At 60.0% G+C, this 14,473-nt stretch overlaps 3 protein-coding genes across 5 annotated transcripts; 2 read left to right on the top strand and 1 right to left on the bottom strand.

Annotated features, from left to right (window-relative positions):
• Nucleotides 1-679: 679 nt before the first annotated feature.
• On the top strand, nucleotides 680-4,524 carry SAMD1 (sterile alpha motif domain containing 1). Its single transcript, XM_061188748.1, has 6 exons — nucleotides 680-768; nucleotides 1,426-2,535; nucleotides 2,955-3,249; nucleotides 3,340-3,436; nucleotides 3,535-3,646; nucleotides 3,790-4,524. Exons 2-6 carry the CDS (start codon nucleotides 1,582-1,584, stop codon nucleotides 3,946-3,948), a joined length of 1,617 nt encoding a protein of 538 aa, XP_061044731.1. The 5' UTR covers nucleotides 680-768; nucleotides 1,426-1,581; the 3' UTR covers nucleotides 3,949-4,524.
• A 1,205-nt stretch (nucleotides 4,525-5,729) lies between these two features.
• C4H19orf67 (chromosome 4 C19orf67 homolog) lies at nucleotides 5,730-8,558 on the top strand. Its single transcript, XM_061188747.1, has 6 exons — nucleotides 5,730-6,064; nucleotides 6,752-6,893; nucleotides 7,011-7,111; nucleotides 7,198-7,383; nucleotides 7,725-7,859; nucleotides 8,324-8,558. The coding sequence occupies exons 1-6, from the start codon at nucleotides 5,730-5,732 to the stop codon at nucleotides 8,496-8,498; spliced, it is 1,074 nt and encodes a 357-aa protein (XP_061044730.1). The 3' UTR covers nucleotides 8,499-8,558.
• Nucleotides 8,559-11,731: 3,173 nt separating this feature from the next.
• On the bottom strand, nucleotides 11,732-14,060 carry MISP3 (MISP family member 3). Of its 3 annotated transcripts, XM_061188745.1 has the most exons (3): nucleotides 12,960-14,060; nucleotides 12,374-12,447; nucleotides 11,732-12,114 (listed from the first exon to the last, which is right to left on the bottom strand). In XM_061188745.1, exons 1-3 carry the CDS (start codon nucleotides 13,525-13,527, stop codon nucleotides 12,097-12,099), a joined length of 660 nt encoding a protein of 219 aa, XP_061044728.1. In that variant the 5' UTR covers nucleotides 13,528-14,060; the 3' UTR covers nucleotides 11,732-12,096. The 3 variants fall into 3 exon arrangements, with proteins under 3 accessions (XP_061044728.1, XP_061044727.1, XP_061044729.1); XM_061188744.1 differs by lacking the exon at nucleotides 11,732-12,114 and having other exon boundaries at nucleotides 12,123-12,447; XM_061188746.1 differs by lacking the exons at nucleotides 11,732-12,114; nucleotides 12,374-12,447 and adding an exon at nucleotides 12,466-12,531.
• Between the last annotated feature and the right edge of the window lie 413 nt (nucleotides 14,061-14,473).

Here is a 14,473-nt window from a genome sequence, read left to right as displayed (position 1 = left end):
CTCCTCCTCTGCTTAGCTGTCCGCTGTCAATCACCCGTTCTCCCCGCCCCCCCCATTGTGGGTTTTTTCTCTCAATAGAAAAGTCGGGAGTCACCCCATTCATCCCCACATTTGTCCCTCTCATAATTTCTCCCCATCCCAGGAGGAGCTCTCAGGCCTGGGGTGGGGCCCCGGGTGGGCGCGGGGGCGATTCAACCTGTGTGCTGCGAAGGACGCAACTTCCTCTTGAACAGTGTGCTGTTGTAAACATATTTGAAAACTATTATCAATAAAGTTTTGTTTAAAAAAAAAGTGTCGCTGGTGTTCCTGACTTCGGTCACCCACCCACACACCCCCAGGGGGTTGGAAAGGGAATTTCGGACCCCAGCGTCCAGGCTGATCAGCACCTGGCCTGGAGTTCTTGTAAAACCGGGTTTAGCTGGAATTCTGCCACTCTCCCCGCCCCGCAGGAGAAGGGGGCGCCAAACTGCCCTCTGACCCCAGATTAGGGGTCCCCACATTCTGAGGCGCGCCCCCTCTGCGTCCAACCAGAGGCCGAAAGGGCGGGCGCTCTAGGGAGAAGCTGGGGCCGGCGCGCCGGGAGGCCGAGCGGCGGCGGGGGCGGCCCTGGTAGGGGGGTATGGGGTGGGGGTGACGGTGCGCGCCCCCCTTCCCGCATCCTCCCCGCGGAGCCAAGCGCGCCCAAGGGGCGCGGAGGCGTCGGTGGTCCGAGGATTCCCGCAGCGCCGGCAGAGCGCGGTGGCCCGACCCACGGGCGGCGAGTTCCCGGTAAGTGCGGTCCCGAGAGCGGAGCGCGCCGGGGAGGCGTGGAGAGGGGGGCTGGGCGCCGGGGACGTCTGGGTCCCGCGCCCAATGGCTGGAGGGCGGCCGAGCACCGCCCGCCCGCCCCGCCCGCCCCCTCTCCCCTCCCCCAGGCGCTCCCCTCCCCCTCCCCCGCCCGCCGCTTTCCCCCGCCCCCGCCCCGGCGCCAACTCCGCGGCGCCTCCTTAAAAAGCGCGCGGGAGTTGTAAGGGGGGGCCGGAGCGAGCCGGAGTGAGCAAGAGCGCAGGGTAAAGGGGGCGGGCGGGGGGCCCGGGCTCCACCTTAAAAGCGGGCGCGTGGGGGTGGGAGGGAGGAAGGCGGGCGGCGGGGAGGAGGGAGGGAGGGAGGGAGGGAGGGAGGGAAGGAAGGGGGGCCGGAGTGTCCCGGGCGCAGGGCGCGCGTGCGGCGGCGGCGGCGGCGGGGAGGGGCCGGCCGCGCCGCGCTCCCCTCCTCCCTCCTCGCATCCCCGGCCCCGCGCGCGCCCAGCAGAAGCGGGTCTGTGTGTGCGTGCGTGCGAGTGAGTGAGTGTGTGCATATATTTTTCTCTCTTTTCTTTCTCTCTCACTGTTTTTTCTCTCTCTCTCTCTCGCTCCCTCTCTCTCGTTCTTTTTTTTTTTTGCAAAGAAACAGCAGCGCCGCCGCCGCTCCGCCGAGGCGCTGCGCCCCCCGGGGGGGGGAGGCGGAGGAGGCGGGCAGCGGCGGAGGGAGGGGAGCCGGGGAGGGGGGCGCCGCGCTGGGAGGGAGGCAGCGCGCACGGTGCAGCCGGGCCGGGCGGGAGGCATGGCGGGGCCCCCGGCCCTACCCCCGCCGGAGACGGCGGCGGCCGCCACCACGGCGGCCGCTGCCTCGTCGTCCGCCGCTTCCCCGCACTACCAAGAGTGGATCCTGGACACCATCGACTCGCTGCGCTCGCGCAAGGCGCGGCCGGACCTGGAGCGCATCTGCCGGATGGTGCGGCGGCGGCACGGCCCGGAGCCGGAGCGCACGCGCGCCGAGCTCGAGAAACTGATCCAGCAGCGCGCCGTGCTCCGGGTCAGCTACAAGGGGAGCATCTCGTACCGCAACGCGGCGCGCGTCCAGCCGCCCCGGCGCGGAGCCACCCCGCCGGCCCCGCCGCGCGCCCCCCGCGGGGGCCCCGCTGCCGCCGCCGCCGCGCCGCCGCCCACGCCCGCCCCGCCGCCACCGCCCGCGCCCGTCGCCGCCGCCGCCCCGGCCCGGGCGCCCCGCGCGGCCGCCGCTGCCGCGGCCACAGCGCCCCCCTCGCCCGGCCCCGCGCAGCCGGGTCCCCGCGCGCAGCGGGCCGCGCCCCTGGCCGCGCCGCCACCCGCGCCCGCTGCTCCTCCGGCAGTGGCGCCCCCGGCCGGCCCGCGCCGCGCCCCCCCGCCCGCCGTCGCCGCCCGGGAGCCGCCGCTGCCGCCGCCGCCACAGCCGCCGGCGCCGCCACAGCAGCAGCAGCCGCCACCGCCGCAGCCACAGCAGCCGCCGGAGGGGGGCGCGGCGCGGGCCGGCGGCCCGGCGCGGCCCGTGAGCCTGCGGGAAGTCGTGCGCTACCTCGGGGGCAGCGGCGGCGCCGGCGGCCGCCTAACCCGCGGCCGCGTGCAGGGGCTGCTAGAGGAGGAGGCGGCGGCCCGGGGTCGCCTGGAGCGCACCCGCCTCGGAGCGCTCGCGCTGCCCCGCGGGGACAGGCCCGGGCGGGCACCATCGGCTGCTAGCGCCCGCGCGTCGCGGAGCAAGGTGAGCGCGCCGCGGAGGGGGGCGCCGCGCGATGGGCAGGTGCGGGCGAAGTTGGTAGCGGGGCGCGAATCCTGGGAGGAACCGGGCCGCAGGCGGCCGGGGCTTTGCGCTTCTTCCCTGCGGGCTCGGCGGGTGGTGACCTTGGCAAGTGACTTGATCTTCCCCAGCCTCAGTTTCCTCTGCTGTAAAACGCGACTTAATAACAGTAGCGACTCCTTGGGGTTGTTGAGCGAGTTTAGTGAGATTTGGCTACTGAGGGCTTTATTAACACAGAGCTTGGCATGGAGTGAATGTGTAAAAGTTAGTCCGTGTTGATATTAAAGGTGGTAGTGAGGCACACCACTTGGTCCTGGATCCCAGGGATTGGGCCCAGGGCCAGAACAGCTACTAACCTTGCGTGCCTCTCTCCCTTGCACCAGAGAGGTGGAGAAGAGCGAGTGCTTGAGAAGGAAGAGGAGGATGAAGATGATGAAGATGAAGATGATGAAGACGAAGTGTCTGAGGGCTCCGAGGTGCCCGAGGGTGACCGTCCTGCAGGTGCCCAGCACCAGCAGCTTAATGGCGAGCGGGGCCCTCAGAGTGCCAAGGAGAGGGTCAAGGAGTGGACACCCTGTGGACCCCACCAGGGCCAGGATGAAGGGCGGGGGTCAGCACCAGGCAGTGGCACCCGACAGGTGTTCTCCATGGCCGCCATGAATAAGGAAGGGGGATCAGGTAAGGACCCCTCTGGGTGGGGGAGGGTGCCTGGTGGGAAGGAACCGAGCCCCAAGACGAAACCACAGGCATATGCTTTTTATTTCCCAGCCTCTGCTGCCACTGGGCCAGACTCCCCATCCCCCGTGCCTTTGCCCCCAGGAAAACCAGCCCTACCTGGGGCTGATGGGACCCCCTTTGGCTGTCCGTAAGTTGGGGTGTTTGAGACACAGGGGTGCCGCCCAGGTGTGTATAACAGAACCAGAGGAGCATCACTGCTCACTGGTTCCCTCTGTTCCAACACAGTTCTGGGCGCAAGGAGAAGCCAGCTGATCCTGTGGAGTGGACGGTGACAGATGTGGTAGAGTACTTCACCGAGGCCGGCTTCCCCGAGCAGGCAACAGCTTTCCAAGAGCAGGTGAGTTCCTGACCCTCAGCTTAGCCCCAGCGTTCCAGGGCCTTAGTGGGGGGTGTCCTCTGACCCTGCTCGCTCGCTCTCTCTCTCTCTCTCTCTCTCTCTCTCTCTCTCTCTCTCTCTCTCTCTCTCTCTGTCCCACCCAGGAAATCGATGGCAAGTCTTTGCTGCTCATGCAGCGCACAGATGTGCTGACCGGCCTGTCCATCCGCCTCGGCCCAGCCCTGAAAATCTACGAGCACCACATCAAGGTGCTGCAGCAAGGCCACTTTGAGGATGACGACCCCGATGGCTTTCTAGGCTGAGCTCCAAGCCTCACCCCTGCCCCAACCCATTCCAGTCCCCATCTTACCCAAGACCCCCAGAGTCCGGGAGCTGGTTGGGGACACCCTCAGCCCTCGTAACAGATTCCAGGGAGGGGGCATTCCTGCTCACCTTTTCCCTGTGTCTCCCCAACACACACACCTCTGGCCCCCAGCACATCCTGTACTCCATGATAGAGGAGTGTGGGGTGGGACAGGGCCTACTCATTTCACCCCAGGAGGCCAACCCTCCCCCTCACCCAGTCTAGGACATTTTTGGAAAAATAAAATGGGGGCTTCCCATCTTCCCTAGATCCTCTTCAGTTCAGCCAGATGTTTCCTATATAAATGTTTTATTCTGTCTGTTCATTTTGGTGGGTGGCCGATTCCTCCCTCCCCCACCACCCAGGCCCCTTCCCAGTCTGTCCCTGGCCTCCAGCCCCTGGGAGCAGCTGGGAGGGGGGGTCCCTGGATCTTCCCTACCCCTCCCATTTCTTTCTGTTCATTGTCGCTCCAGCTGGCTGTATTGCTTTTTAATATTGCACCGAAGGTTTTTTAAATAAAATTTTAAAAAAAGAGAGAAGAAAAACATGCCACAGCGTCCATTTTATGAATGTAGTCGGGGAGGTGAAGATCCACACCAGCCTCCTGGGAGTCTTGGGTTAGGACAGAATTGTTTGAGGAGGGAGACAGGTAGTAAATGGGGCTGCCCCACAGCCAGCTAACTGCTCCAGGAGGACAGGAATATTTGCTTCTTCTGCCATCTCCCCATTCCCAGAACAGCGCCTGGGCACACAGTAGGTGCTCAAATATTTGTTAAGTGACTAGCAGTTAACTCTAGGCTTTACGGGCATTCTCTGGGTTCTCACCACAGCCCCATGAGGCAGGGCTCGTGAAAAATCCACTTTACAGACGTGGCAGCTGGCTCATCACAGCAAAGATGCTTGCTCAGGGTCACGCAGGGTGCAGCCCGACACCTGTCTGAGTTCTTTACCCAGAGTCTTTAAGTATAATTAATGTGTTTGGCTTCCTAGCTCTATTATCTGACAACCTTTGCATGTTACAAAGAATCCAGCCTACAACTGTTGCGGGCAGGGGTCTGTTTTGGGCCCATGGTAGGGTCTCCAGGCCTCCTGGTCCTCTCCATAAAAGGGGCAGAAAGGACTGGGCCATCAGATGAGATCATGGGATGGGAAAATTTTTCCAAGTGAAAATTTTTATTATTGTTAGTAACAACCACTACATCACAAGTGCTACTAAGTTCTAATGCAGTTTCTCAACTCCATTAGTTTTTTTAAAAAAATATACAGATTCCGTGTCCTGGGAGTCAGAGACTCAGCGAGTGGGGCGGGGCCATCCTCGTTTTCTATACCTGCAACCCCGGGGTTTGGACGCTCGGTAGAGACCCCTCCTCCCTAGGAAACCGCCTCAGAGTCAAATGCGCTGGCCCCGGGCCGCAACCCCAGGACACTGCCGCTCCAGCAGCGGCCCAGGTCGCCTCCCCCGGCGCGTACCCCACGGCCAGGTTCCGGGAGCGCGCGTGTGCGCGGGGCGCCGCGGCCGGGCCGCGCAGCGCGAGCCGAAGCGGCTCGCCCCTCCTGCGTGTTGAAATTCAAATGAACTGAACTCCCTCCACGCCGCGCCGGCAGAGAGGTCGAGGCCCGGGTGAGATGAAGGAGGACGCGCTCCCAGCCAAGTGTGAGGTACCCTGGGCGGGGTCGAACCTGCGGCCAATGTGAGCAGCGGAGGCTTAAAGAGCTCTGGTCCCCGCCTCCCGCCGCACGATGGCAACCAGGCGGTGGTTCTTGGGGCCGCTCCCCGCGGGCCCTGGGGAAACGCCGCTCCCGGACGACTTGGAACCTGGGGTACAGCACTGCGAAGACCCCTCGTGGTCGCCTCCCACTGGCCGACCTGGGGACTCACCCCAGGCGGAGCCCGAGGATATCCAGGGGCAGCTGCCCGAGGCCTCCACCTCTAAGCCTTTCCCTGAGCCTCTGGCCCCAGGCCCCGGGCCTGCCCCTCCTCGCCTACCCTTGGACACCATGTTCAGCCCCATCAGCGAACAGCTCCGTTACCTGCTCAAGAAGGCAGATGATTTTCAGAGCTACTTGTTCTACAGGTGATGTTGGACGGGGTCCTAGGTTCTACCCATGGATAAGGAGACGGAGGAGGGGATAACAAAATAGGTGACATACACTAGGTTTGCAAACTCAAAAGCATTAGGAGCCAGAGGAGGTAAATGAAGCTAGCTGATTAGCAATCCAATTTCGAAGAGTTACGAGGACTGTAGAAATTTGGGGTTAGGGAGTGCGGGCTATTATGTGGGCCCTTGGGGTTGCCAAATCGCTACAACTCTTCTCCCACTTTTTAACCGTTGGCTTAGGTTTTGAACCCTGGGCAGGCTAAACAAAACCTATCTGAGCAAGATTTGGCCTACTGGCTACCAGTTTGAGACCTCAAAGGATAATATGATTCCCAGACCAAGGGAAAGGGGGCTGTGATTCTCAAATATCAATGTCCACGGGAATCCCCTGGGAGGTTGTTTAAACCCTAGATTTCTGGGCTTCACCCAGGGAATAGTAAGTCAAAGTCAGTCTTGGGACTCAGGTGTCTGCATTTTAACAAGTGTTTCAAATGTTTTTGATGCTGGTGGTCCTGGAAGATGCTCTGAGAAAGGCCTGACACTGGGGGATTTTGTTCGTAGTGGGGGTTCAGGTCAGGGATACAGGTGGGCAGTGAGTGGAATGGGAGAAATTGGTGGGGGAGCCAGGGACCTCAGGCAAAGGCCCCCTTCTCCCTTCAACAGGGACCGAGTGCAGAAGGAACAGCTGGCGAAGGCCATGCCCACCTTCTTGCAGATGTGTGAGCCCTACTTCCTGTACCTGGAGGCAGCTGCACGGAGTGTGCCCCCCATCTATGGAGCCCTGCAGGAGCTGATCCGAAAGGGGGTGTGTGGAGCAGGTTTCCTAGACCCTATGCCCCTTTCTTCATCCCTCAGGCCTGGGGGATGGGGAGGACGCTCCTGGCAGGCCAGCTAATCACATTATGCCCCCTCTTCCATGCAGCTGTTGGAGATCTCCCAACAGCTGACTCTGCGCCTGGAACAGCTGGTCCTTATGTATGCATCATTTGGGTTTGTGAACCTGGAGGAGACTGACCCCCTAAGGTAAAAGGTTAGGAGACTGGGATTGGGGTCAGGGGTGGAGGAGTCCAGGGCATACCCTCATTCCCCACTCTCCCATCTCCTGCCAGCATCTCCTGTTTCTTCTGCGGGAGGTTCTCCATCAGTCCTTCCCACGAGGTGTCCATCTTTAGATACTGTGCCCCTGCCGCCTACACCGCCAGCCGCTTCCCCCGATACCTCTATAAGAAGATGCGCTGGAACCTGGAAACCACCCCAGAGTCCAGCAGCCAGGGGCAAGATTCCCGTGTGGATTAGTGAGTCCCCTTATCAGAATCAAAGTCCTACCCTCTCTACGGAGAACGCCAGTTTGGGTCACTGAACCACCACCATCAAAGCATGGAAAGCCAAGCAGGAAATCAAGGACCTTTGAAAGGTCATCCCCACCTTTAAAAATATATATATGCCCCCATCAAAATAAAACCCCTTATCTTAAAAGTAGGCTGACAGTGAGAAAAGGCCTCAGGATTGAATCATATCCCTACCTGAGAACTTGAAGGCAACTTCTGATGAGTTTCCACGTTACCTCCAAAATTAAAACCCTCCAACAGAAGTGAGGAAACTGCTCACGTTTAATTGCTGCCCCTTCCCCTCCCAGCTACTTCCTGTGCTATAGAGATACATGGGAAGACACAGGCAAGAGTCCAACCAACTCATGCCCCCAGATTCAGAAGCTGTGGTCCATCGGCCGATGGGTGCCCCTAGGACCAGCTGAGGATGACCTTTATTCATGGTAGGAGCTAGGGCAACGGCAAGGTGGGCGTGGGGTCTGGAGGGAGGGGCAGAACCCAAACAAAGACCATCTACCTCCCCCAACACTGTTTCCATTGGTAATAATGATAGCATTTTATTGTGCCCTGAAAAGCGCTTTATGCAGACTCATGTAACAACCCACTGAGGTCTATACTACTAGCCCCATTTTACAAAGAAGGAAACAGGTGCTCAGAGAGGATAAATTACCTGCCCAAGGACACACAGCTAGCTGAGTAATTGGCCAGGTCAGGGCTAGAGTTGTTCAGCCTCCCAGAGCCATTACCCTCTATGTTTCTCATCAACAAGAAAATCACTTTCCCCCAGGGTTTTTCCCACCCCTAGCTGAAACAAAGCCTCTCTCAGCCACAGCCTCTCACTCAAGGGGAGGGGCTCCCGAGTAGCAGGGGACGCTCACATCCAGGCCTGTCTCTCCCCGGCCCCCAGGATTTTGTCCCCGCAGCCTCCTGGGGACTACGAGCAGCTGCTGACCATCGGCTTCGAGGAGCCGTCGCACATGCTGGCCACCGACCTGCTGGTGCAGATCCTCACGGGCCAGGCAGGCACGGCCCGGCCCCCGAGCGCCGCCGGGCCCGCGGCGTGGGCCGCGCAGGAGTCTTGAACCTGGAGAGAGGGTGGGAGCTGGAGCTTGACAGTTCCAAACTCCAGGAGAGGGAGTAGTGGAGGGGTTCACTCGTTCTCCTAGTGCAGCTCCGCCTCGCCTTCCAAGGGGCCAGGCCGAGCTAGCCCGTCCGCACTGGGTCCGGCCCAGCCGCGGGGCCCTGCGGGTGGACACACCGGTTTTATGTTAAATAAAAGAAAGAAAGAGGTCACTGGCTCAGCGTCCGCTCGACTCGCCGCTCCCCTCCCCTTGGCGAGAGGGGGCCCTGCCCACTCGCGCGGCCTTCTGGGAAATGTAGTCTCTGGAAACAACCATAGTCCACCGACTGGCGGACGAAGCTCAGAGCATGCGCAGAGGCGCGCATGAAGCAAAAAGGGAAGTAGCTGCTCCGGTCAACAACCGGAACCCAGAAAACCGCAAGTTTCGGGTAGCCGGGAAATTCAACGCCCACTGTGGGAAGGGACGCAGAGCCACGCCCACTCTCAATGTTTTGACCCGGAAATTATTTCCCTGTACCGAAAAAGACTATATTTCCCAACGTGCCCCGGGAAAGGGCCAGCCATCAGTTTCCTAAGAGCCGAGGTTAGATCTTTACTTCTAGCTTTTGGGTCTTGTCTTGTGCCGGTCGCTGTACCCCCTGGGTGTCCGGGGCGCGGGCTGGGTGGGAGAGCCGGGAGGCAATCCAACTTAGGGTCGCTAAGCCTCACCCCAACCTTGGACTGGAGAGAAGACACGGGTTGAGTGGTGAACTCGCCTGCCAAGAGCTACGGCGACCAAGTGGCGGAGCCTGGACCTGAGCTGGGTTCTTCTGATAGCAACTGGTCACTTGCGAGGGGAGGGGTGTCCTTGCTGACCCGGCTGTCACTCAGCTGCGAGCTACCCCCCTTTAAACTAAGGGTCACCTTTTGGTTCCCCCTAGCATTTTCAGAGTGGGAGGAGAGACTTGGAGCCCTGCTTCATGGAGCAAAACACTCGCTTACCTAATAGTCCCTGGTACATAGTATTATCATAAGTATTATGATTATCCCAGTTTACAAATGACAAAAATGAACGTGAGAGGTGAAATAAATCAGGATTGGACCAAAACCCTTGTTCATTCGGGGTGGGATTGGAGGCTTCTGGTGACAGTTTCTGACTGCATCAAGGATTTTTTAGTCCACCACCCAGGTCTGAACGGGTCCAAAGGGGTTCTGAAGTTCCCTGACACGGATTTGAGGCCCCCCCCCACTGTTTAGCCCAGTCCAGTAGAAATTTAAAATGAGCCACAAATGCGAGTCACATATGTAATTTCAAATTTTCTAGTAGCCACATTAGAAAAATAAAGAGGTCAGAATTTTAGTGATATTTTTATTTAACTTCATATATCCAAGATATTATTCCAACGTATAATCAATGTAAGAAATTATTAATGAGATATCCCTCTTTTTTTGTACTAGGTTTTTAAAATCTTTTGTGTATTTTACACTTCCAGCACATCTCAATTTGGACTAGCGACATGCAGATTTAATCTATCTCCCTTAAGACAAATCCACAAGCCACTTAAAACTAGATTTCTGGTGGGTGGTGACAACACTGGGAGAGGAAGGAAACTGGTTTAATTTCTTGGGTCCCGTCTACACCCATGATTCTCTAACTTTAGAATCATGTGGAGGGTTTGGTCATTAAGTCTGGGATGGAGGCCAAGAATGTGTGTTTCTTACAAGTTCCCAAGTGATGCTGACGTTGCTCGTCCAGATACCACACTTTGAGAAATGCTAGCCTACATCGACCTCATGGCTCTCAAACTTGGCTCCATGTTAGAAGCACCTGGGGAGCTTTACTGATGCCAAGGCCTCTATCAGATTCTGATTTATTTGGCATAAGGGTGCCTCAGGTAATTTTAATATGCAAGAAAGTTCGAGAACCCAGGTCTACACTTAAGCAGTTCTGTCAACTCTACATACTTAATTCTTAGCTCCCCTGCCAGGGATTAAGAACAGGTTCTTGGCATTTCCATTTTCCACTTTGGCAGTGCTGGCTCTTTCCTGCTTTTCTCTCCGTACCTCCCAGAGTCACGGTCAATCATGTGTTCAGTGTGCTGATGATGGGGTCAGGGGTGGGTCCTTGGGCTGAGCTACTGTTGGGGTGCAATGCTGTGTGAGCTAGACCCAGGGCATACAGAATTGGACAAATCCAGGAGTTTAAACAATGATTCTAAAAGTCTTTTCTGGGTCTCAGCGCACCTCTAAGAAGCTGATACACTAAAACCGCAGGATATACTGCACAGATGCAGTCTTACAGCTTATGTTGAAACCCATCCAGGGGAGCCTTGGACCCCTTGTCTTGGGACAGAGGGAAATTAAGGAGGGCTTGCCAATTGACAGCCATAAACCCTACTGCAAACAGGTGTTCCTTGCTGTCCCCTCCTGCCCCCCACCAATTAAAGTTTTCTAAATAGTCACAATTAAAGTTTGGTAGATTTCTCTTTTAAAGGCTGGGTTTCCAGTTGCTTTGGGGTTTTGTTTGTTTGTTTGTTTTTTGTTTTTTATTTTTTTGGCTGCACCATGGGGCTTGTGGGATCTTGGTTCCCAGACCAGGGATTGAACGCAGGCCTTGGGCAGTGAAAGCACAGAATCTTAACCACTGGACCACCAGGGAATTCCCTCCAGTTGCTTTTGGAAAGCAGAAGCTTGACATCACTAAGCTCACTCACTCATAGCACTGGTGATACGGAAGAACACCTACCTGCCTGTTGAAATGAGGCATTTGTTTTACAGCACACCCTGTCTCTCTCTTAATATCTGCCTAAGGTCTGTAGGCATGTGAGGTTTGCAACTGCTAGGCAGATTATAAATGGCCTTGCATGCCCTACTAAGGAGCTTGAACCAATACCACTCCTTTTTTTTTTTTGTAGCCATTGTTTATGTCCCCAGGGCGGGAACAACCTCTTATCACCTCTGTCTAGCCAGCACCCTGCGCGGGCATGTCGTTTGGCACCAATAAATGTTGACGAAATCTGGAAAGGGTGGGCATGAGTTCGTTTGTCCCAACGCCGCAGTTCGCGCCCGCGTCGCCAGGGGGCACTAGGACCCCGGCCGGGCAGGGGGAGATATGCGGCCCTGGAACAGGGAGATAGGGGACATTCTGCATTCCACCCGGCGCCTCCGGCGACTTTCTCAAGCCTAGCTCCTCTCGCCGCGCTCCCGCCCCACCCCACCGCAGACGAAGAGGACCCAGAAGAAAACAGCCTGCACTGCCCAGAAAGAAGGGGCTTTATTGGGGAGTGGGGACTGCCGAGGAGGTGACCCCTATCTAACAGTCAAGGCCGGAAGGAGAGGATAGTTCCGTTTGCAGTTAGGTGGAGAAGAGCGGGGCAGTTTTACTGGCGGGGTTGTTGATGGGGGTGTTTCCCAATTGGGACTAACAGTTTTATAGAAGATTCTGGTCAATTTCGCAAAGTCAGGTTCGAGGAGGGGCTGATCGATTGCGTCTTTCCTGGCTCAGACCTGTAGCCCCTCTCCAGGCCTTCCGCCGATCCGGAGGGCACTCCTGGGCGCCCCTGCCTGGGTCCTCTGACGGGCATGTTACCTTCGTCCGGGGACCCCAGCCGGCTCGAACCTCAAGGCTTCCGCTCCTCCTGGAAAGAGGGGCCAGACCGAAGGCATGCCTCGGGGGCCCGCGCACCGCGAGTGGGGACACCCAGGCGCCGGGTGGGGCAGTTTGGGCCCCAGGACCACCGCCTCCTCGACACCCCTGGGCCACGTCCGGGACTTTGGGTCCTAGCGCAGAGTGACTTCCCAGGGGGTCCTTTCCCCAGCCCAGCGTTCTCGCACGCAGAGGGTTGGGGTGGGGGGCAGCGACAAACGCCTGAGGCAGGAGGGGAAAGGGGTTCCCACCTGCTCCAGACCGTTCTCCGAAGCCTTTCTGCGGGGAGGCCAGATCACCGCCAGCTTTCCGTCGCCCCTGCTCGCTGCGGGGGAAGGGGCGCTCAGACGAGATTGCCCCTCCTCTCACCAGCTGGAGGCGGCCAGGACGAAGGAGAGCGGCCGCGCCCCTTAAACACACACAGGCGTTCACCCCCCTCCTCCCCATGGAGGCCTCCATCATGAGGGAGGAGGGAGGAACCCGAGGGAGGAGGGAGGCAAACAAACCCAGGGTGGGGAGGTAGGAACCCGAAAATTCAGAGGGAGGATCCAGGTGTGCCAGAACCCAGGGAGGGTTCCCTGGAACCTGACAAAGACATCTGGAATCCTCCTCCCTTCCCCCACCACGAGCCTAGGGGGGTGGATCTGGGAGTCCGACGGGGGGCGGGGGTGTGGAGCATAGGGATGGGCAGCCCAGAAGGGGTAAGTTGAGAGGGGCCCGAGGAGTCTGGGAGCCAGGAAGGGGGACCCTGAGGATCAGAGGGCCACTGGAGTTGGGCAGTCGGTGAGAGCGGCTGGAGCCCTGGGAATTCCCAGCGTAGGGGCGCCAGTGGCTTACCAGTTAGGCTGGGCGCGGGCTCCTTGAACTCGGCGGTGCCGTAGACGCTGAGGCGCTGGCGCTGCAGTTCCCGCTCGCGCTCATTCACCTCGCGCACCTCCTGCTCCAGCAGCGATGGTGCGATGGGCGGCGGGGCGCGGGCCAGCACCGGGCACCGGCTCTGCACGACTGAACGTGGCCGGCCTCCGGGCTCAGGCAGCCCCTGCGGGTCCGCGCTGCCCTCCGCCGCCGGCGAGGAGCCGCACCCGCCAGCAGCCTCGAAGAAGCGCTTGAGCTCGCCCAGCGGCTGAGGCGGCTGCCGGGCGCGCTGCTTTGCGACCTCGGGGCGCGCTAGCGCCGCCTGCCGATGGGCCTCCCGCTCGATGTCTCGCTGCATCTGCGCGCCCGCCCGAGCGCGCTCCAAGGCGCGCGGGAGCGCGGAGCCGGGGCCCGGCAGGGTGAGCACCGGCCGCACACGCAGTTCGACGAGTTCGCGGCCCGCGCGACCTGGGCTCAGGCCCCGGCTCCGGCGCAGGCTCTCCTCGCGTTCGCAGCTGCGGCGGATTTCGCGCTCGATGGGCGTCTCCATGAGCGGCTCCTCTGGGGGCTGTTGTGGGGTCTCGGAGCGCAGTAGAAAACGCAGCTGGGGGGATTCCGAGTTTGACTCAGAGGAAGTTTCCGGACCTTGAGAGGGACACTGCTCCAAGAGCCCCGCGCCTCGCGCTTCACACGGTTCAGCGTCGTCGCTGCCTCGCCCAGGACTCTCAAAGCTCTCAGCTGCGGTCGGTCCAGGGCGCTCTGCCTCCTGCCCCGCTGATGGCCCGAGGACTTCGCTCTCTTGCTCGGGGGTCTCCGTGCCCTGGTCTGGGGAGGGCACGGGGACCTCGCCGCCTGGCCTGGGGACCTCGGTATCCTGCTCTGCGGCAGGCCCGGGAATTTCTCGGTCTAACCCGGGGGGCTCAGGGCCCCGAGCTTCGGACGACCCCAGGGCTCCGCTCTCCGGCCCGGGGGCCTCGGTGTCCAGGGTTGGGAGCAGCTCGGAAGCCTTAGCTCCCAGCGCTGGAGTTTTGATGCCCAGAGCTGGGACACACTGCCCTGCGCGGCACCTGTGGCTGCAGTCGCCGTCCGCGGGTTCCAAGGCGTAGCCTGCACCGGCCGCTTCTCTGACCCGCCCCTGGCCTCCAAGAACTGTCCCCGTGGGCAGGGCCGAGCAACGCCCCCTGCACCTGCAGGCAGGACTCCGGGCTCCGCCCTGGCCCCGCCCTCGAGATGGGGGCGCCTCAGCTGGGCGCTGGATTTCTTCCACTAGCACGCCTCAAGTCAGCTCAGGGCATTGGCCCTTTTAGAAGAGGACTTCCCTAGACCTAGCCCGCTACCTGGGACGCCAGTCTGGGTGCAGTGTTCACTCAGGGGGCGCCACCCTGGAACCTTTTCGGCCTCACGTCCCCGGCATTGCCAGGAGGCTTGGCCCTAGCTGCACACCTGGCTGGGCCTCTGAACAACTGTCCTCTGGTGGGGTGTCCCCCGAAGCCATC

Source organism: Eubalaena glacialis, chromosome 4, assembly GCF_028564815.1.
Source record: "Eubalaena glacialis isolate mEubGla1 chromosome 4, mEubGla1.1.hap2.+ XY, whole genome shotgun sequence".
Classification (NCBI taxonomy): domain Eukaryota; kingdom Metazoa; phylum Chordata; class Mammalia; order Artiodactyla; family Balaenidae; genus Eubalaena; species Eubalaena glacialis.
This window is presented reverse-complemented; position numbering and strand designations above follow the sequence as displayed.